Below are 22,467 nucleotides of genomic sequence, written 5' to 3' on the forward strand. Positions count from 1 at the left end.
TGGCCGGATGTCAAGTTATTCTCGAGCAAGTAGAGATACGAGTCCAATAAAAGAACATCCCTTGACCTACAGACACTATATATTGTGCATGGCAAGCAGTGCAACAACCAAACCGGAGCTGTACAGGTACGTAGCAATAGTGCAAGATACTTAATATTGTTTTTTTTAAAAAAATCTATTTATAGTATTTTAATTTTTTTTTGCTTTCTTAAAAAATAGACGTGATCAGAAACAAAATAAAATTTAAAAAATAATTTATTGAAATATTTTTTTTTTTTTTACACTTTTCTAAAAAGCAATTTTTATCTGGAAAGGAATTTAGTAGCTGGAATCATAAGTTTGATAGTTATTTAAAAACTGTCTTTTTTTTTTTTAATTTAGAAGAATTTTGAAATCACAAATTCATTAAAAATGTCAAAATGAATCAAAGTGTTATAAAAGAGTTCTAAAATATTCAAATATTTAGTTTTTTTTTAAATTTTCGAAATAATTTTGATCAGCTGTGTCGCTATTATTTTTTATTGTAATTTTTTTCATTGATTAAATGCTAGATTTGCTTCTCCCGCTGAACATTTTGCTTAATTTTTAGATTTTAATTAGTTTTTTTTTTTTTTTTTTACATTCAGCCAAAAACTAGATTTGCTTCACCAGCCTAAGATTTTGCAGAATTTTTTTTTTTATATTTTATTTATTTATTTTTGTGCTAAAACATGCTAGATTTGTGTCTCCTAAGAGTTTGCTTATTTATTTGTTTATTTCAATTTGACCAAAAGCTAGATTTGCTTTTTCCAGCCTAAAATGTTGCATTATTTATTTATTTATTTTTCAATTACAGATTAAAAATCTAAAAAAAAGATACATATTTCAGAGAAAATAAAAAGAATTTTGTATTTGATAGGATTTTTGACAAATTAAAAAAAAAAATATATAACACATAAAATCTTAAATGTAAAGAGATTACAATATGATAAATATTTCATTTGTAGTAGATCGTGACGCTGTATATGTAGAAGATGAGTCCCCCCAAACATGGATACCAATCGTACCTGGTGTCCAGATCCGTCTATTCGGAGACGAATTTCCAGGAGGAAAATGAAAAGAATGAGGTTGTTCAGAAAACGTTCCGTGAACGAGTAAGAAAACACGTGAGGTGAGTTGACAATTGACTAAGTTCCCTTGAACGTCAGTGATGATTGGAGATTCACTGACGAAAGGATGGCGGTTTTGATGTTTTTTGACATATCTCGAGGGTGATAGATAAATAGAACAGCCTCCCAGCTGATGTGGTAGGGGCTGATACTGTTAGAGAATGTAGACATGCATGGGATAGACATACGGCTCCTGAATCTAAGACGAGACCAACGACTGATTACGGTTTAAGGCTAGACGGGGGCCGATCTGCCCGGAACATTCTATATTCTATGTCTAGGTAGCTGAAACCACCTTATTTTATTTTTTATTTTTTTCTTTATTCTAAAATTTGGGATTTTTATGTAAACTGGTGTCTCATATACAAAGTACCTTTAGTAATATAGTCATATAGTATTTCCATCACCCACAAGCACCAAAACAGCAACCTTCAAGACCTCAGAGGTCTACTCTTCAGCTGTCAAGAACCGAGCCATCTTTCTTCTGGTTTCAAGAGCTCAGAAGTACCTTTGTCCAAAGTAAATCGCATCTAAAACGTGACTCGGTAGTCCTGGATGCTTTACTTTGATTGTTGGTCCACAGTTGGTATTGGGAACATTGTGGACCATGTGCTCTGTGACCCAATATGTTAATATCGATGGCTGCCAAATAATTGTCAGATAAAAAATGTATTAAAGTACCCCTGGCCCTGTCAAAAATACCCAATAGGTATTAACGTCTACTTCTTCTGCTGGAAGGCTCTTCCACTTATCTAACACCCTCTCGGAGAAAGATATCCAAATAATTAATTAAAAATATATGAAATATATATTAAAAATATAAAACGACCAATAAGCTCAATGTAATTATTATTATTATTATAATTTTTTGGTTAATATTGAATTTTTATATGGTTTGTGACATTTCTGTAGAAAATACATGCTCTTTACGTCCGTAAATGTATGTTCTTCGTGTAAAGGAACCCAACGAGCAGCTCTCCAGCTGTGGTGGGGCTTCCATACCACCTTGATCCCCTTTAGGCTTTTCCTTTGGCATGAGCTGGCCGTGTGTCCTGAGATATGTGCGCCGCCAACGAGTCTATTTAACGTCAGAGTTGCTTACGTTGACCGCGGGATTCCGCGTTGTCTCTGCGCGGTTTAATAAACGCTCTCTCCACGTTGGCAGATGTACTCCAAGGTCCGCGCTTCTGGTGGTCAAATCCATCTTCCCTTTCTTGGATTGGCTACCCAAATATCGATGGAAAGAATGGATCGTACATGATATCATCTCTGGAGTGAGTACCGGCCTCGTTTCCACTTTGCAAGGTAAGCATATTGTTTCTATATCTATATATATCTTTATAAAATGGCGGTCCAGATGTTCCCATTGGCTGGAGATATTAATAAAAGGAGCATTAGCATTAGAAGGGAACCTTAGCGAATCTGTTATTTTATTGTTTCCGATCGTATAAAACAACACAGACGTTTTTAGGAAGCTTTTTCGGTTTCTACAGAAACAACCAATCAGTGCCTGAGTTGGCGTCACATGACAATTAAGTGTTCCTGGGAAAAATAGGAATGAGCCACAATTTAGCTCCATGGAGGTTTTGGGCATTCAATAGTATGTGGAATGATTACCACATTTCAGAAATGTCAGTGACCCCTTTCCTCCTAGGAAGACTATTTATTTCTACGACCTGATTTTGTTGTGTGTGTGTGTGTAACGGCAGTGTACATGTGTGTGTAAGGGCAGTGTACATGTATGTGTGTGTCTCTAAGGGCAGTGTATGTGTATACGTGTGTGTGTGTAAAGGCAGTGTATGTGTATACATGTGTTTATGGGCAGGTCCGTGTAAGGGCAGTGTATATGTGTGTGTAAAGGCAGTGTATGTGTATGTGTGTGTTTATGGGCAGGTGTGTGTAAAGACTGTGTGTAAGGGTCCTGGGAGGGAGGCTAACATTCGCCTTTTTTCATTTAAAAAAATCTCTGCTGCTGTGGACTGCTCTTCCAATGATGCTCAGCCAGCATTATGTTGGACACCTGGCTGGCTGAGAATCATGGGAATTTTAGTTCACAGCTAGCATCTGCAGCTTCACTGTTGCTGGACTTCCCATGACGCTCAGCCATCATCATGGAAGTAGTATGTCTGGCTGAGCCTCATGGGAATTCAATTCAAGTGTGTTTTAAGTGGCGATGGAATCGCGACATTGTAAAGTGCAATTGCTTGTATCGGTGAGTTCCGCGAGATTTAAAAACAAAAAAAAAAGTGTCCCTTTTGGAAATGTTGGGAGGTATGTTGGCTGGGCTCCTCGGTTAATAGGGTGCCACATACACCTGCCGTAGTGCGCCCCTGGCTGGGAAGCTTGGGTTTGGAGGGCTCATGGAGGAGTCTCCAGAGACTTGAGGTTGGGGTATACTCAGCCTAATCTGGGCTGACCACCAAAACACTTGGGCCTCAGCCTACGTAGCCCCCAATCAGCCAACTACAACAATCAAAGCTAGAGGTTACGTCATATACAATCTACACATACTTTGTCCTATTCTGCCATTTTTTTCAATATAATGGATTGCGCAAAGTCAAACTAATCCTTCATTGCTTTTCATCGTATAAATCGATTTTAAACATCGTGCTACGAACGCTGACGGAGAGGGTTGCGGGTGAATAGAGGTTCCCTCTCTCGATACGAGCAGCACTGTAGATCGCCGAAGATATACACGATAACTTTTTATCCCTTCTGTCGTTACCTGCAGTTTAATGTCAGCCTTTTTTAATTGGGCTGCACTTGAAAGCCAGCGGGCCTCGTTACATTCTTCCTTCCTCATAAAACCCAGCTGATCCGATAGCTAAAGAATCATGAAACCAGAAACGCGCTTTATGGGACTTGCTACATCTCACAATCACGGGTATCTTTATAGATCACTATTTAGATTTACAGTAGTAAGTGTCAAACATCGAAAGTGTTGTATTGTTTAATGTTGACTAATCATTAAACTATTGCGCAATGATTAACCTTCCATTCAAGTCAACATGACCTGTCTTGGTATTTCACCCCAGGGACACGTAGAATTTGACGGCAGATCGGCCCCATTTTTGATTTAGGAGCCCTTTGCCTATCCCATACATGATCAAATCCCCTCGGTGTATTAGCCCGGGAGGTCGTTCCACTCATCTACCACCCATCTGCCCCCGACGCTCTCTTTTTTTAGATGATGGCCTCTTGGTCTAACACAGGTGAAGGAGCAAGAATTGGCCCTGTGATGATATCAGACACGATTAAGGGCTCTATCTGCATTACGTATGATGGACGACCAACCTCAGAGAGTTTCTCCCACAAGAAGGGCGAAGCTGACCCTGTATAATGTATAGTTCAAGGACTGGGAAGACTTTGTTTTCAAGTGATCTCCCCGCGTTTACTATTTATAACGCACTTTATGAGTTGAAAAAATAACTTTCTTACAGTAATAACCCTCTGTACCTTCTTCAGATACAGAACGTATCCAATACACACAGATCGTAAACAGGTTCCTCTCGTGCCTTCTTGTGTCTGTCACTGTCTAAGAGCTGAGAGGCTTCCATATCGATGGAAAGAAACGGACAGGGATGTGTAATGGAATTGTATACAATTTTTGCTAAACTTTAGTAAGCAAATTTCCACCAAGTCGCCTGCCATGAAATCCGTAACGGGGAGGCAGACTGCCTGTAGTAAACAATAGAATGGCTCGGTCTTAATCACCTAGATAGATACTCGACTCATGAAAGAGGAACTGAAATTTTTTTCAAAAATGTTCTCTTATTTTAAGATAGTAGGTTTGTTTCCTAAAATAATTGCCAATGGTTACTTATTATTACTGACCTTATTATTTCAGGACTGTCCTTCGCATTGCTTGCCGCCGTTCCTGTTGGTTATGGTCTATATTCTGCTTTTTTCCCTGTACTGACGTACGCTTTTATGGGAACGTCTAGACACCTCTCAATAGGTAAGTTCTGGAAATATCCCACGTCCAATCTGACAACAAACATTGGCATTGACATTGGATGGTAGACCATTCTGGACAGCCATTGCTTACCCATATCTACAGTGGTGGTGGTGTGGGGGCAAGGATGGATCCAATATCCAGCTGAATCCACTTACCCCCATGGAGCACCTAGACAGTGGTGCATAGCTGCCACCTGCCCCGACAAGGTCGGAATGGTTCCCGTGCTGGAAGCCATACCCTGTTGGCTGCCTTCCAAATTGAACTTTTGACAATGTGGCTCTTCATATGAACAATTTCACGTTGAAACAAGCGTTGCATCCAAGCAAAGCGAGAAAAGCGTGAGAAGGGTGTGAAGCCACAACAATGTCTAGAGAGAATTATATGATCTCAAAGCGGTGTCCTCCTTGAGGAGGCATCTACATTACCTTCCCATATCAGCCCATGTTCATATGCGTATTTCTACAGGGCCGTTTCCCGTGGTGTGTTTGATGGTTGGCGTGGTCGCAACTTCCATGGCCCCGGATGAAAATTTCCGCCTAAGTAACGATACGGTCGTGAACGGTAGCACAACTACTGCTGAGATAGACATAGAAAGAAGGGATCAAGCTAGAATCTTGATTTGTGGAACCCTGTGCTTCTTGACGGGCATCATCCAGGTAATTTCCGAATGGCAACTTCCATGACCCTGTGTGTGATCATCACATAAATATTTATGCCCCAGGTGGCTTCAAAAGTCCTTACACAAGTGACACCTTGTAGCAAAATGCCCCTGTATTTGTAAGAATGCTCAGGCAAGTCCAGCAAGGAAAAGCAACATCAAGCTAAGGGACACGAAGCTGCTCTTCTCTGGAGAACCGGAGCAGCTGCCCAACTTGCAGCCAACTTTGACCATGAGAAAGGTGGCAGCGACGGCCAGGGACGTCCCACTACGAGTTCCTTACATACCCCAACCGCTTATTTCCCAACGTCAAAGTAATTTTATGTTCTTGAAAGGGAGACCCAATAAAGTTGTTCCCTTTCCCTTTTTTCGCAGCTTGGATTAGGAATACTGCAGATCGGATTCATCGTCAGGTACCTAGGAGAGCCGCTAGTCGGGGGATTCACCACGGCGGCCGCTTTCCAAGTTCTCGTGTCCCAAATCAAACAAGTCCTCAACGTTCCCACGGGAAACTACAACGGGGTCTTCTCTATAATACTGGTAAGTGCGGTATATTCCACGTAAAATTAGGTTATCATTCAGATTAGGCATTTTTTTCAAGGACATGGCCTACCCATAGCGCCTCTCAAGGTCACTCTACTTTTTTGGGTCATGCACAATTCCCGTTAAATAAAGCCCTGAGATGAAGTACTAAAACGCAAGACGGAACCAAGGAACGCGTGGTTTCCCCCCCAGAAGATGTAGAACAAAATATTAAATTAATATATTAAATATTGAATATTTCTTTAATTTGCCGTAAAATTGTGTGTTTCTCAAAATTCTTTTTTTTTGTTTCTATGTTTATATCTAGACGATTATAGACATCTTTGCCAACATAGCTAAAACCAACATTGCCGACCTCATCGCCGGACTCCTGGCTTTCATAGTATGCGTCGTGGTAAAGGAAATAAACGAAAAATACAAACAAAAGCTCCGAGTGCCAATTCCTATAGAAATTATTGTGGTACGCATAGAAACTACACATTTTTATTTAGATTTTACATGAGCCAATTGTAGGGACTACACATTCATTGGATTATCTTTGTTTTGTCTTTAGACAATAGTAGCGACTGGAATCTCCTATGGAGCAAAGCTTGAAAAGAAATATAAAGCAGGAATTGTAAAAACAATTCCTAGCGGGTGAGTGAATTCACTAAAATGATCATTTTACTGGATAAATTTGACTTATACCAGTTTTTCATTACTACTGGGGTACTTTTGACTACTGAATTCCAAAGAGATCACATTAGTGAGTCTACCTGTACATGGAGGTCTAGTAGAAAGCATTAGTGAGTCTACTTGTACATGGAGGTCTAGTAGAAAGCATTAGTGAGTCTACCTGTACATGGAGGTCTAGTAGAAAGCATTAGTGAGTCTACCTGTACATGGAGGTCTAGTAGAAAGCATTAGTGAGTCTACCTGTACATGGAGGTCTAGTAGAAAGCATTAGTGAGTCTACCTGTACATGGAGGCCTAGTAGAAAGCATTAGTGAGTCTACCTGTACATGGAGGTCTAGTAGAAAGCATTAGTGAGTTTTCCTTTACATGGAGGTCTCGTAGAAAGCATTAGTGAGTCTACCTGTACATGGAGGTCTAGTAGAATGCATTAGCGAGTCTACCTGTACATGGAGGTCTAGTAGAAAGCATTAGTGAGTCTACCTGTACATGGAGGCCTAGTAGAAAGCATTAATGAGTCTACCTGTACATGGAGGCCTAGTAGAAAGCATTAATGAGTCTACCTGTACATGGAGATCTAGTAGAAAGCATTAGTGAGTTTTCCTTTACATGGAGGTCTCGTAGAAAGCATTAGTGAGTCTACCTGTACATGGAGGTCTAGTAGAAAGCATTAGCGAGTCTACCTGTACATGGAGGTCTAGTAGAAGGCATTAGTGAGTCTACCTGTACATGGAGGCCTAGTAGAAAGCATTAGTGAGTCTACCTGTACATGGAGGTCTAGTAGAAAGCATTAGCGAGTCTACCTGTACATGGAGGTCTAGTAGAAAGCATTAGCGAGTCTACCTGTACATGGAGGCCTAGTAGAAAGCATTAGTGAGTCTACCTGTACATGGAGGTCTAGTAGAAAGCATTAGCGAGTCTACCTGTACATGGAGGTCTAGTAGAAAGCATTAGTGAGTCTACCTGTACATGGAGGTCTAGTAGAAAGCATTAGTGAGTCTACCTGTACATGGAGGTCTCGTAGAAAGCATTAGTGAGTCTACCTGTACATGGAGGTCTAGTAGAAGGCATTAGTGAGTCTACTTGTACATGGAGGTCTAGTAGAAAGCATTAGTGAGTCTACCTGTACATGGAGGTCTAGTAGAAAGCATTAGTGAGTCTACCTGTACATGGAGGTCTAGTAGAAAGCATTAGTGAGTCTACCTGTACATGGAGGCCTAGTAGAAAGCATTAGCGAGTCTACCTGTACATGGAGGTCTAGTAGAAAGCATTAGTGAGTCTACCTGTACATGGAGGTCTAGTAGAAAGCATTAGTGAGTCTACCTGTACATGGAGGTCTAGTAGAAAGCATTCGTGAGTCTACCTGTACATGGAGGTCTAGTAGAAAGCATTAGTGAGTATACCTGTACATGGAGGTCTAGTAGAAGGCATTAGTGAGTCTACTTGTACATGGAGGTCTAGTAGAAAGCATTAGTGAGTCTACCTGTACATGGAGGTCTAGTAGAAGGCATTAGTGAGTCTACCTGTACATGGAGGTCTAGTAGAAAGCATTAGTGATTCTACCTGTACATGGAGGTCTAGTAGAAAGCATTAGTGAGTCTACCTGTACATTGAGGTCTACATGGAGGTCTATAAATGGATAGATAAATAGATAGATAGATGGATAGATAGATAGATAGATAGATAGATAGATAGATCAATAGATTCTATACAAATAAATATCACTCTCTGGAACAAAGAACATGCAAAATATTTAAAAGTGGAACACGTCCAAGTGTATTTTCTATTAATAGTTTATAAAAATTACATTAAAAAAACCTGAAGCTGAGTGAGTATTTAACATTCTAGATTCTTACCGCCCGTGCTGCCGGACGTGAGCATGTTTCAGCAAATGATCGGCTCAGCCTTCTCCATTGGAATTGTTGCATATGCTGTTGCTGTATCTGTGGCAAAAGTCTATGGAACGAGGAATAACTATCCAGTAGATGGTAATCAGGTAAATTACATCTAAGTCGTTATTACGGGGTTTGCCAAAAATAAGGTTCATTCTACACAACCTTTAGAAAACGGACAATGGCGTTGATGAACTGCAGGCCCCATGGTACTCTGACATCTGTTGCATAGATCCCTTTTCCTACTCTTGTGTCGGACACTAATGCTGTCCTCTTCGGCACTGGGTGTGCCATCATATCCTGGCGCCATCACAAACTACCGGGAATCAGACATTCAGTCACTTACAATGGAAATAGTGCTCACCAGAGCACTTGCTACATAGTATCAATCAGGGCAGCTGTGGCATCAGGCTACCATTCCACAGCGGACTATCCTGTGAATCAGCCAGGAGATCCCCCTTACGGATTCAAAACAACAAAGGACATATTATTACGTCATCGGCTTTAAGTGGGAACGTAGTGTTAACTCCTCTGCCCCTGATTGGTTAAACATTAGAAAGCGAAATTTCCCCAAAAATCTCATAAAGCTGCTGGTATTGGTCAAACCATTTAATATTTATGAAAGCACTGGTTGATCCGCACTTAATGTTAATGTAGCCCCAAGCTTTTTGTTGTTCTATAAAGCCAAACTCCTGTACCCCCCCATTACTAAATGTCAACCATATCTATCACACCTCATCAAGTATTGTAATATTTCTATAGAAAAAAGTCATGTAATACAAAGAGAAGACTGAATTAATCAATGTGTGTTTGTATTACTCAGGAATTTATTGCTTACGGAGTCAGTAACATGTTCAGCGGGATTTTCTCTTGCTTTTGTGCAAGCACTGCATTGTCGCGCACCGCCATCCAGGAAGGCACCGGTGGGAAAACCCAGGTAACGATCTATATCGCCTTTTCAGTTTCTACAAAAATATCCAATCAGTGCTTGCTTCTGTGTCACATGATAATTAAGTGTTCCCTTAGCAGATCTGCCACGCTTCTGAAGGTTTGATCAATGAAAAGCATTAAACGAACATCAGAATAAAATAAGTAATTTGTAATGTAACAATAGCCACTTAACTAGAGGTACACTACTTTGGGGGTGCATCATGATATATTGCATTAAATAGAATAATAAAATATTATATGGCATTAAATAAAATAATATATGGCATTAAATTAAATAAAATAATACATTTCATTAAATTAAATGATATGACATTAAATAAAATAATAAAATATTATATGTCATTACGTTAAATAAAATTATATATGGCATTAAACAAAATAAAATAATACATTTCATTAAATTAAATGATATGACTAAATAAAATAATAAAATATTATATGTCATTAAATTAAATAATAAAATATTATATGTCATTAAATTAAATAAAATGATATATGGCGTTAAATAAAATAATAAATTCCATTAAATTAAATGATATGACATTAGATAAAATATTTTATGTCATTAAATAAAATAATAAAATATTATATGGCATTACATTAAATAAAATAATACATTAAATAAAATAATAAAATATATGGCAGTAAATTAAATATTGTGATATTTATATAAAAAAGCTATGTAATACAGAGAGAAGGCTGGCAAATAATATTGTGAATATTTGAATATATATATATATATTTTTTTTTTAACTATTCACCATTTACTATTAACTGTTTCTATCCTCCTAACCTTTTATCAGATCGCTAGTCTGATTTCGGCTGGAGTTGTGTTGATTGCCATTGTAGCGCTTGGCAGACTTCTAGAACCCCTTCAGAAGGTACAGAAAGCTTCTATTTCATTTTATTATCTTTTACTGACTTGCATTAATGTATATTTCTTACATATGTGTTAACTGCCCCTTAAACTGTACAGCGCTGAGTAATTTGTTGGCGCTTAGTAAATAAAAGGTAGAATTAATAATCTAAGTCTCGTTACAGGGAGTATTAATGTTCATAGATTCATATTCTATTGGTAAGCGCGTTAGTACCGTAGATAACGTATCTAAATATTACGGATGACTTTCTCTGCTCAAACACCACACTGAGCTGATGCTTTACGGCAATGCTAATGAAGTCCCTCCCTCCATAGACTTTCATTAGCCAGAGAGTCCGGCTGGTTAATTAAGACCGAGCCATTTAATTACTTGACACAGGCAGTACGATAAGGAGTCGGGGTGTTTGTCTAGCAGCTGCCTGAAAAAATATATATATTATGAAAAATCTAGAAAAATAGCGCAATATTATTAATTATTAATGCTATATGAGGAATTAGTAACTAGTATTTGGGTTACCTTTCTAGATTTTAGTCAGAATTGTCACTGCTTCACTTGGTTATTTCTGTCTTTTCTCTCCCAAGTCTGTCCTTGCAGCCATTTGCATCGCCAATTTAAAGGGTATGTTCTGGCAAGTCCGCGATGTCCCCCGACTATGGAGAGAGAATAAGTGGGATTCCGTAAGTATCGTAGCTTGTTCTATTTGATTTTTTTGTTGTGCGTTGCTGCCCATTATTAGGACAATATATTTTCTTGCTATATTTTAACACTTGGAAACCAATAAAGTACTGAGGCCCACCTTTGAAAACGGGCAGGAAGTAACAATTTCCGCCAATTCTTACCAGACTCGCGCTATCGTTTTCGGACGAATGCGTTTTTTCGTGCCGAATGTTGCCGTCCCGTCCATTCGTCCGAATAAAGAACGAACGAGTGCAACGGAAGAAACTAATGTGCTCAATACGAGAATATTCCATCATTAGTTCCTGGCTGCGGCCGCCATTTTGACTGAGAGGACGAGAATCTCGCCATTTTAATTTAACTCCTTCTACTCGTTTATTTCGTGTTTCCATGGCGACCGGGCGAATAGGATTTCCGAAAAGAAAAATGTTTGTCCGGAGAAGGGCGAATTGAATCGAAGGCGAAGGAAATGTTTGCCCCGTGTCTGGTTCTTACTTATGTACCGATAAGTTCAAGATGCACAAAAGGAAAACGGAAATATAACAAGACATCTTCCCATCTGCCCCCAATGCGTGTTACCACAGAAAGGGCGCAATTTTGTATAGTTTCCATGGTAACAACCATGGCAAAAAAAAGCACCAGGTACTCCATTCCCGATGGTCAGAAGACATGTCTCCTACAATGTCCATTCTCCGAATTACTCGATTGGAGGGGCCGGGAACACAGGACATCGTAACCAGCGCACTGATGACCTAATAAGGCAGGTTTAGTGACAGGATATGTTTTTTTCCAGGTAATTTGGGTCGTCACGTGTATCGCGGCCATCATACTGGGCCTGGATTTGGGATTGCTGGCCGGTTTAGTATTTGGGCTACTGACTGTCGTCCTTCGTGTCCAGTTGTGAGTTGAATTTCTAACTAACTTGCGACACAAGCTTTTGTTTTGTTAAAGAATCGACTTCTTTAAAACCAATACCCCAATAACCCCAATAACGTTCCTTCAAAAAAAAATAACATTCTTAAATCCAAGTAAATGCTTTTTTCCATTAATTTCCAAAAAAAAACGTGAGAGAATTAACATGTATGTGATGTTGCTTTCAAGAAAACCCCCCATGCATCATGGCATCCGCTCCATTTTCACACCACTGATTGGCTGGTTGAAGCAGCCAATCAGTGGCAAGAAAAATGATCCCATTGACGCCTTTCTAAATATTTCCTTTATCTACTTTCTAATGGAGACGGAATTATTGATTTTTATTTAGTTTTTGTTTGTTTTCCAGCCCGTCTTGTACCTCTCTCGCAAATGTCCCCGACACAGATCTCTATAAGGATGTAAAAATATACAAAAATGTGAGTATTTGACGCAAAGGCCTTAAATAAAATGTAACAAGCTCATTCGGGACAAGCTAAGACGGCAACCCCTGTTATGTTACAGCTCATCATACCAGAAGGCGTTAAAATCATTCGATTTTCCAGCGGCATTTTTTACGGCAACATCGAGGGCCTGAAAGGTGGCATTAAGAAAATAGTGAGTATATTCATCCATATTTATTAACGAGTAACTGCTTTTATGATGACACCTAAGATTTTTTTTTAATCACGATTCTCAATAGGTTGGATTTGACACGGTCAGAGTCTTTAACAAAAGGGCCAAAGCCCTGCGGAAGATACATAAGCTGATCAAGAAAGGGGAACTCAGTACAACAAAGGTACGTTCAATTTAAACATGTATTCACAATGGTGGGGGTATATGGCAACTACTAAATTGTAAGTTCTAATGCTTCAATTTGTTTATATTCTTATGTATAAGAATGCATGAATGAATAAAATGTATGTATGAATGAAAACATTTACAGAGCATTCTAACAGCCATGTAAGAACTCGAATGTAGAATTGCGCTATCCAACGGGGACAGGATAAAGACATATGTCAGTATGTCTGATGAGCCAAGGACCCCTGGCGTACAAAGATTTCAGGCGTCCATAATGGGACAATTGTGTTGGGCGTGTGGCTAGTGGTGGGGAGAGGTGTCACGAGAGACAGGAGGGGCAGGACCATCACCCGCCGTAGGTGAAGAACCACCTTGGGGCCCTCAACTTCGAAGCGTTGCAAGGTGGCCACTTGGTAGCTGCGAAAGAAGCATGTCCTTCAACACCACAGTGCTCCATGGCTTTGACGGCTCCCTGGGCTGGCCAGAGTAGATCAAAGGGTCTCCGCAACTAGCCCTGTTGCCCTGCAAACTTGGGAGGCCCTTGCCAGACATGAGGTCCCCAGCTATAAGCCAAGCTTGACCCCAGGCCTGCAAAGCCAAGATATTTGTAGATGACATAAAAGAACACACATAGAATTTGATTGGTCCATCTAGTCGGAGGCATGCTAGATAACAATTGTATCACTGACCATACTGGAGCCGAGATTATTATGGCACAATTGAGGCAAAATGTTCTAATTATTCTCCCCATTTTCAGACAAATCCTGGTGGCTAATTAGTCCTAACACTTTATTTCTGGCATGTACCATCCTATGGATCCTTTTTTTTTAATTTCCATGTAGGACCCTCTATGGATCCTTTCTATGGCCAGTGTAAAAAAGCAAGCTGGTTCCAAGGATTTTCTCCTGGCCCCTGAATTCTAATAGGATCAATATTATCCAAGTGTTCTTCCATATCAGCTTCACATAATAAATGTAGGTTGGCGTAATTTACAGATATATTTCACAAATGTTATATTTGTAATTCTTCTAGAATGGAATCATCACTAGTGACGGTATTGATAACAAGGGCTTTGAATCGGATGATGACCTAGAGGCGCCACATGCAGAAGATATGCCAGAAGTTGCTACAAAAGAAGTGGAAATTCAAGTAGATTGGAATTCGGACCTGCCGGTTTTAGTGTCTGTGCCCAAAGTGAATATTCATAGCGTTATTTTTGATTTTGGGCAGATAACGTTCCTTGATGTTGTGGCAGTGAAAAGCTTGAAACTGGTAAATATTTCTTATTTCTAAGGACCGTCATAAATTATTTAATAGTGTAAAAAAATATCAATGGATTTCCAAAACATTGAAACGATAGAAAACATACTTTTATTAAACACACATGTTCACCCTACATACACACAGTATATAGACTATGTGGACAAAAGTATTGGGACACCTGACCATTAAACCAGCTGGGGCTTTGACGACATCACATTCTAAATACATAGACATTGGTATGAAGTTGGTCCCGTCTCCTTAAACTGGCTTCTATTTCCCACAGATATTTAAAGAATTCAAGAGGATTGATGTTGACGCATACATCGCAGCATGTGACGGTAAGCGAATGAATGTTGGTTCTAATAACGAAAGAATGAATGGGTTGGGGTTATATTTATGGTGGTTATGGGGCTACCCTCAAGATCACCTTATAAATAACCGATTAAAATTCCAATCATCATTGTACCCGCCCATTGTTCCCATGCTCCATAAAATATATTTATTTATTTTTTTAATATACATTATATGTTTGTATTGTTTTATTATCATTGTATTATATTTCTCTTTATTTTTTTATTATTTAGATATCATATTTAAAAAGTTGGAAGTTTGTTCTTTCTTTGACGAAACAATTACGCCCGATCTCTTTTTCCTGACGGTGCACGATGCCGTGCTGTACGTTGAAAGCGAAAGGAAGTTTCGGAGTGGACATGACCCTTTCCTGGATAAGGTATTTAGGCATTTCTGTACTCCGAGGGCGATAGAATGAAGCGGCAAATAACATTTTAGCTGGAAACGTGTAGTTGACCCTTAGAGGTGACTAAAATATCTACCAAACAGATTGTAAGATGGTAAGAAGCCATTGGTGCGATATAAATAAAAGATAATAATAAAAATAATATTAATAATAAATTGAAATAATAATAGTTATAATAATTATGTTCTTAAAAAAATCCCGTAATCACTGCTTTACCTGAATCGTAAACGTAAAGGAGCCAGGGGTGGATTCCAGACACTTTTAAAGGGGCATTCCTTGATTTTTAAGGGAATTTTAACCCCTTGATGACAAAGCCCGTACATGTACAGGCTCAGAATTGTTTTCAATGGGTTTAGGGACTGCCCATTGTCCTTAAAGGGGTTAAACCAATTGTTTATGACCCCTGTCTGTCAATGAGTGATCTTCCAACATGGAATTCCTGGATACTTCTTTTATGATGTCAGCCGCCTACCTGTCATTGCATCAAAACTCATTTGCCTAGAAAAAACATAAAAAAAATTGACATTCTGCAGCACCATCCTTGCCTGGCTAAAAAAAATCATATTATTTAATAAAGTAAGAGGCATTATTTGGAAAAATTACCCAAATTACATGAATTTTAAAAAAAAATTAACACGTCTTTTCATTGCAAGATATCGCTAATGCAAGAATCTAAGGGACAGCTGGAGTTTACGGAGATGAGTCCGATGTACAACGAGCTGGACCCACAAGAACAGGTGAGAAATAAATTATAAAACGTGTCGCGCATATTTATAATAAGAAAAAGTCTGTTTTCTGTTACTTAAATGAATTGAAAAGGTGCCTTTTTGGTACGTTATATGATTGTATTATTTAGATTTTTTATGGAACGCCAGTAGAGTCCATAGGGAAAGATTCAACATGAACAATAACATAACATATTCACAAGTAACCATAATATGAACACATGAGACATACAGTAGTAGAAGGGGGTCCCTGATATTGGGGGGTCTATGATCTATTAGGAGGTAGGGGGGTAAGAGTCCATAGGGAAAGATTCAAAATGAACAATAACATTACATATTCACAAGTAACCATAATATGAACACATGAGACATACAGTAGTAGAAGGGGGTCCCTGATATTGGGGGGTCTATGATCTATTAGGAGGTAGGGGGGTAACGAGACAGAAGGACTGCATGGGCAAAAAAGAAGGATGGGTATTAAGAGATGGAGGCCGAGATCAAAACAACGAAGAATTGTAAAATGATTAAAAAAAAAAAATCTACTATTTATTTTACTTTTTTTATAGGCTTTAAGAGCGCTGGCATCATAAACAAACAAACAAACAAACAAAAAAGATCTTGGGGAGTATGAGGACTGTAACTTTCTTACGTCTCTGGATCCATGTGATGGTCATGTACTTTTTTCGTGCACCTATATAAAAGTGTAGCCGTAATTCCATTTTGCTTCCTTTGGGGGGGAGGGGAGAGTTCATTTTTCCTGGATGAAGAATTATGACTTCACAGCTAACAAGCGACGCATCATGTGTGACGTCAGAACGACAATGACTGGGCTTTCATTATTGTAAAATGTTCTTGGTAGGAAGGAACACGTCGGAAAGCGTAAGAAATATAAGTGTGAGTGCATTTTGTTATTTGTCCACCCACCCACACACACAAAAAATCCTTTTTTTCTATTTTTTTATTTTATTGTGAATAATAAACTATTTAAACTCATTCGGAATAACAAGACTGGTGTTTTTTAGTAGGCTGAAGGGAAGCAACCTTCACAGGAAGATGCTCTATGATGCAACAGGAAGTAGTATCAGTAGGGAGATTGAGTTGACTCGAGCGCATTAAATCAGCAGCGTGCCTTTCAATAACTTGAAGGGGAACTCTTATTTATTACATTATATTATAAATATCAGATTAAAAATAAATTTTTAAAGATATTGTGCTGTTTTCTTTTTTAAATGGTTCTAGACGCAGACAAAATGCCTTTTCACGTTGATGATATTAATATTCTAGCTATAGAATATAGACTACTTGTTCGTGGTGAATTGCTAAATTCTGGGATATTTCACATATAGAATAATCCAATCAAATTATGTATTGATCATTCAGTGCTGCCTATATAATTAAATAATGGGATTTTTTTCTTATCGTAAAAAACATCATTTTGCTTATTTGATCACCGACCTGCTTCTTGACACTAATAGACTGCCTAATATAATTTAATATATTCCATATATATATCGAATATATTAAATTATATATATTATTATATATATTATTATATATACATTATTATATATAATATATATATATACAAAACAAATTCCCTTCTCACCCCTATGGGTGGTATGTGTTGTCCTCAACCTTGGGTCTTCTACCATAGACCTGTGAGTTTGAGGGTTCTGCTCAGTATCTTAGCTGTTCTAAGTTCTGCACTCTTCTGGGCAGAGTGTTCTGATATCGTTCCAGCCCTGAGTGCTCCTCTGACCACTGGGACCAGTTTGGTCTTCCCTCTCCGCATCTTCACTAGTTCTTCTTTCAGGCCCTGGTAGGTCTCCAGCTTCTCATACTCCTTCTTCCTAATGTTGCTGTCACTTGGCACTCTACCAACCATCTTCTGGTCCTTGTCTACCACCACAATGTCGGGTTGATTGGCCGGTACCTGCTTGTCCGTCTGGCTCTGGAAGTCCCACCGGATCTTAACCCTGCTATTCTCCTCAACCTTCTGTGGAATCTCCTATTTGGACCTTTGTAATAATTATAACCCAATTGTTATTGTTGTTTGTTTATACAATATTCCAATTACCTGAATGGCACTAAACCATACATTATATGTATACATTATATGTATTTAACTGTTGAAGTTTGGCACAGAATCATAGTGAAGCATAATTTAGCTATCATCATTGGGTGGCAGATCCAATAAGGGGAGAATTTAGTATTTAGACTAACAATGACATGAACAGAGTAGGACGTAGTCGTGTGCTGACAATCTATAAGGAGGTGAGGAGACAAGAAGTCCAGAGCTTAATGTAAACATCAAGAACCCTTATGAAATGTACCGGAGGTGGACAGCGATTTGTTGGGTACAGTACCAACAATGACATCCATGGCTCCTCAAAAAACATGGCGCCTTCTTAGCCCACCTGGTGGACTAAGAAAAGACAAAATGGCACCAGACAAAATGGCGGCTGTCTAATGTGTTCAGATAAAGTTATCGCAGCAGGGGTAACGTTAAAAAGTCTCTTAACGAGGACGGCTCCTGGCAAATCATGGCGCACCCAATTCTGACGTTTTTCTATAGTTGCCATGACAGTAAATCCCACAGGTCTCCGTATACTTAAAGCTGCTGTTCCACTTGGACAAAACATGAACTGCATTCTTCGGGATCTTAAGCAAATAAAGCCTGGCGGATCTCTTGGTTTATCCTTTCCTCGCATCAGAAAATTCAAGAAGCGCGCCTTCAGTTTCTATGGCAACGATCACCTCCTTGATTAAAAAATAATGTCTGGGAAAGGTTTGGTGCTTCAGCAGTACTGGGAATTATGTCTTTAATCATCTATTTAGCCACACATTTAACACAGTAGGTGGAACTGCATCTTTAATGGGTTTCAGGAAGGCTACATGGTACACACGGTATATATATATATATCCTTCCTACTTTATTATTGTTATTAAAGTAATTTTACTGTCTTTTGCTATAATTTTGCACATCACTACCACACAGAGAACAGAACCCTCAGCCACGCGACAAATTAACATGCTTATTCGTCTCTGGATCTGGATTGGCCGTTGAAGTGTCATGTGATTTATGTCAGCTAGGAACTCTGGGAGATGTAGTTCACTGGCTCGCTGAGTCTGCTTCACCTGGCGTTTCCCCGAACATCGTTTCCCGTGAGGCGTTGGGCGCGCGGACCCTCACCAGCCAATCAGCGCCCTCCTCCGGTAACAATACTGGAGTGTGACGCTGCTGAGGGCAGACGGGTTGTCCTGCTCACTTCCTGTCGCGGGTACAGGGACGCCCTGCCTATAAATAAACACAAGCGAGTTTCCGAGGTAGGTGACCGGCCGCGTTCACGGTAAAACCCGCTTGTGAGGCCGTGCTGGCGTTAAGCTGGATGTATTAATGCCGTACGGGCGGATATGGCGAGACGTGTCAGCAGGCGCAGGGTTATGGCCTTGTATGGCCCACGTATAACGGTCCTCTCACGGGTGTGGCGGAGGTTTATTAAATATCAGCGCAGTGAGGTCCGTATAAACCCCGTTACCGGGGTTACACGGGGTTTGTATGCAACTCATACCTCCCAACTGTCCCTTTAAGAATGCATAGTCCCTCAGCATCCAAACACATACAGGTCTTCACTTCTTAAGACATCAGCTCAGCTTCTCTTATTGGCTCCTCAAAAAGTCTATAAATTGGAATTTTTTTCTTGATTAGCGGGTGTGAAATATTGCCATATTTTTGCAAGTTTGGGAAAGGGTGCGCCTGCATTAGATTGCAAGCTTTTGAGACTACTTAGGTCTATTCTTCAGGCATGCTAAACGTGGAAGACCCAAGTAGTCTGAAAGGCTTGCAATCTATTGCTACTTAAGTATCCATATTTGAGCCTCTTGGATATAAATGCGTTATATTACACATTTATTATATGGTAAGAAGTATCGGGACACCTGACCATTACACAAAAGGGACTTTTGACATCACACTCTAAATAAAATGATGTTGGGCGAGACGCCCGGCTCGTAATATCCGTCGGGGGACTTCGGGGGGCGACTTCATATTAACGTCTATGTATTTAGAATGTGATGTCATCAGAGTCCCCAGTTGGTGTAATGGCCAGCTGTCCCAATACTTTTGTCTATATAGTGTGTATTCATATATTTTTTTTATTATGTATAGCGCCATCATATTCCACGGCGCTGTACAATGGGCAAGTAGGACATAACAAGTAGAGTATAACATAACAATTTGTTTTACAGAAACTAGTACAGAGGGCCTTTCTCTCTATTTACACATACTACTGTTCAAAAATTACATGCAAAGAGGCCCTTTATCACTCCCATCACTCCCGTGTTCCAATGGCCCTTTATCACTCCCATCACTCCCATGTTCCAATGGCCCTTTATCACTCCCATGTTCCAATGGCCCTTTATCACTCCCATCACTCCTGTGTTCCAATGGCCCTTTATCGCTACCATCACTCCTGTGTTCCAATGGCCCTTTATCGCTACCATCACTCCTGTGTTCCAATGGCCCTTTATCACTCCCATCACTCCTGTGTTCCAATGGCCCTTTATCACTCCCATCACTCCCGTGTTCCAATGGCCCTTTATCACTCCCATCACTCCCGTGTTCCAATGGCCCTTTATCACTCCCATCGCTCCCGTGTTCCAATGGCCCTTTATCACTCCCATCGCTCCCGTGTTCCAATGGCCCTTTATCACTCCCATCGCTCCCGTGTTCCAATGGCCCTTTATCACTCCCATCACTCCTGGGTTCCAATGGCCCTTTATCACTCCCGTGTGCCAATGGCCCTTTATCACTCCCATCACTCCCGTGTTCCAATGGCCCTTTATCACTCCCATCACTCCCGTGTTCCAATGGCCCTTTATCACTCCCATCACTCCTGTGTTCCAATGGCCCATTGTGTTCACTGATCCAAGTTTAAAAGGCTAATTGATCGTTAGGAATCCCGTTTGCAATCGTTAGCGCAGCTGAAAACTGTTGTACTGATTAAATGACCAATGAAACTGGTCCTCTTTAGACTTGTTGAGTATCTGGAGCATCAGCATTTGTGGGTTTGATTACAGGCTCAGAATGGCCAGAAGCAAAGAACTTTCTTCTGAGACGCGTCAGTCTATTCTTGATCTGAGAAATGAAGGCTGTTCCATGCGAGATATCGCCAAGAAACTGAAGGTCTCGTACAACGCTGTGTACTACACCCTACACAGAACCGAGCAAACCGGCTCTAACCAGAATAGAGAGAGGAGCGGGAGGCCCCGGTGCACCACCGAGCAAGAGGACAAGTACATTAGAGTGACTTGTTTGAAAAACAGACGCCTCACGGGTCCTCAGCTGGCTGCGTCATTAAACAGCACCCGCAAAACGGCAGTCTCAACGTCGACGGTGAAGAGGCGACTCCGAGACGCCGGCCTTCTAGGCAGAATTGCAAAGAAGAAGCCGTGTCTCAGACCGGCCAATAAGAAGAAACCCGAAAAAGAAAAGACTAAGACAACAGAGACGCTGGTCGAAGGAAGTTCGGAGGAAAGTGGGCCGACGAATCCAAGCTTGGGGTCTCCGGATGTCAAAGAGGAGAATTCGTGAGCCGCAGACCAGACCAAAAGATGATGGAGGGGTGCCTGGTGCCATCTGCCAGGCATGGTGGAGGCAATGTGATGGTCTGAGCTTCTTTGGTGGTAAAGTGAGAGACTTTTACGGGGTAAAAGGGATCTTGAAGAAGGAAGCTCATCAGTCCATTCATTGAAATGATTAAGAAAGATCATTACTATTTCTTTTACTTCTTTTACAGGCTTTAAGAGCGCTCTTCGGGAGTACGAGGACTGTAGCTTTCTCACGCTTCGTCTCTGGATCCATGTGATGGTCATGTACTTTCTTCGTGCACCTATATAAAAGTGTAGCCATAATTCCATTTTGCTTCTCTTTGGGGGAAGAGTTAATTTTTACTGGTTGAAGAATTGTGACTTCACAGCTAACCAACGACGCATCATGTGTGATGTCAGAACGACAATGACCAACGGTATTTTCTTTATTGTAGTATTTACTATATGATGGACTAAGTTGGATGCAGGTTTAAACACGTAAAGTGTTCTTGGTATGACGGCAAACATTGGTAGTTGTGCTGAAAAGCAAAAGAAATATAAGTGTGAGTACTTTTTTCTATTTTTTTATTTTATTGTGAATAGTAAACTATTTAAATTCATTTGGAATAACAAGATTGGTAGGGAGATTGACTTGACTCACCCGCATCAAATCAGCTGAGTTCCTTAAAGGGGAACTCATAATTCGTATCAAATTAAAAATACATTTTTATACTTACTGTGTTTTTCTTTATTGAACGTTTTATAGTTTTTGCTCCATATTACGTTTTCAGGCAGCTGAATATCAGCCATTTGTATCTCGCTCTGTCGTCTGAGCCCCAATCTACTAGACACACCCCCGACTCCTTATCATACTGCCTGTGGGGAACAATAGAATGGCTCAGTCTTAATCACCCAGCTGGACTCTCTGACTAATAAGTGTATGAGGGAGCAGACTTCATTAGCATTGCCACAAACCGTCCCATGACTGTCAACAATGGCCGCCTCCAGGTCTGCAGATAAAGGAAGTCTTATATCAGAAGAGGTTTTT

At 40.0% G+C, this 22,467-nt stretch overlaps 1 protein-coding gene across 3 annotated transcripts; it reads left to right on the top strand.

The window, feature by feature from the left end:
• Positions 1 to 22,151, top strand: LOC128468803 (pendrin-like). Of its 3 annotated transcripts, XM_053450624.1 has the most exons (22): positions 1 to 126; positions 990 to 1,150; positions 2,314 to 2,453; positions 4,996 to 5,106; positions 5,572 to 5,762; positions 6,140 to 6,304; positions 6,615 to 6,767; positions 6,861 to 6,943; positions 8,828 to 8,975; positions 9,695 to 9,808; positions 10,626 to 10,703; positions 11,282 to 11,377; positions 12,169 to 12,275; positions 12,655 to 12,724; positions 12,810 to 12,902; positions 12,988 to 13,083; positions 14,118 to 14,357; positions 14,632 to 14,686; positions 14,933 to 15,078; positions 15,759 to 15,842; positions 16,397 to 16,451; positions 21,647 to 22,151. In XM_053450624.1, the coding sequence occupies exons 2-21, from the start codon at positions 1,014 to 1,016 to the stop codon at positions 16,418 to 16,420; spliced, it is 2,331 nt and encodes a 776-aa protein (XP_053306599.1). In that variant the 5' UTR covers positions 1 to 126; positions 990 to 1,013; the 3' UTR covers positions 16,421 to 16,451; positions 21,647 to 22,151. The 3 variants fall into 3 exon arrangements, with proteins under 3 accessions (XP_053306599.1, XP_053306597.1, XP_053306598.1); XM_053450622.1 differs by lacking the exon at positions 21,647 to 22,151 and having other exon boundaries at positions 16,397 to 16,823; XM_053450623.1 differs by lacking the exon at positions 21,647 to 22,151 and having other exon boundaries at positions 5 to 126; positions 987 to 1,150; positions 16,397 to 16,823.
• Positions 22,152 to 22,467: the final 316 nt, after the last annotated feature.

Source organism: Spea bombifrons, chromosome 11 (genome assembly GCF_027358695.1).
Source record: "Spea bombifrons isolate aSpeBom1 chromosome 11, aSpeBom1.2.pri, whole genome shotgun sequence".
In the NCBI taxonomy this organism is placed as follows: Eukaryota; Metazoa; Chordata; class Amphibia; order Anura; family Pelobatidae; genus Spea; species Spea bombifrons.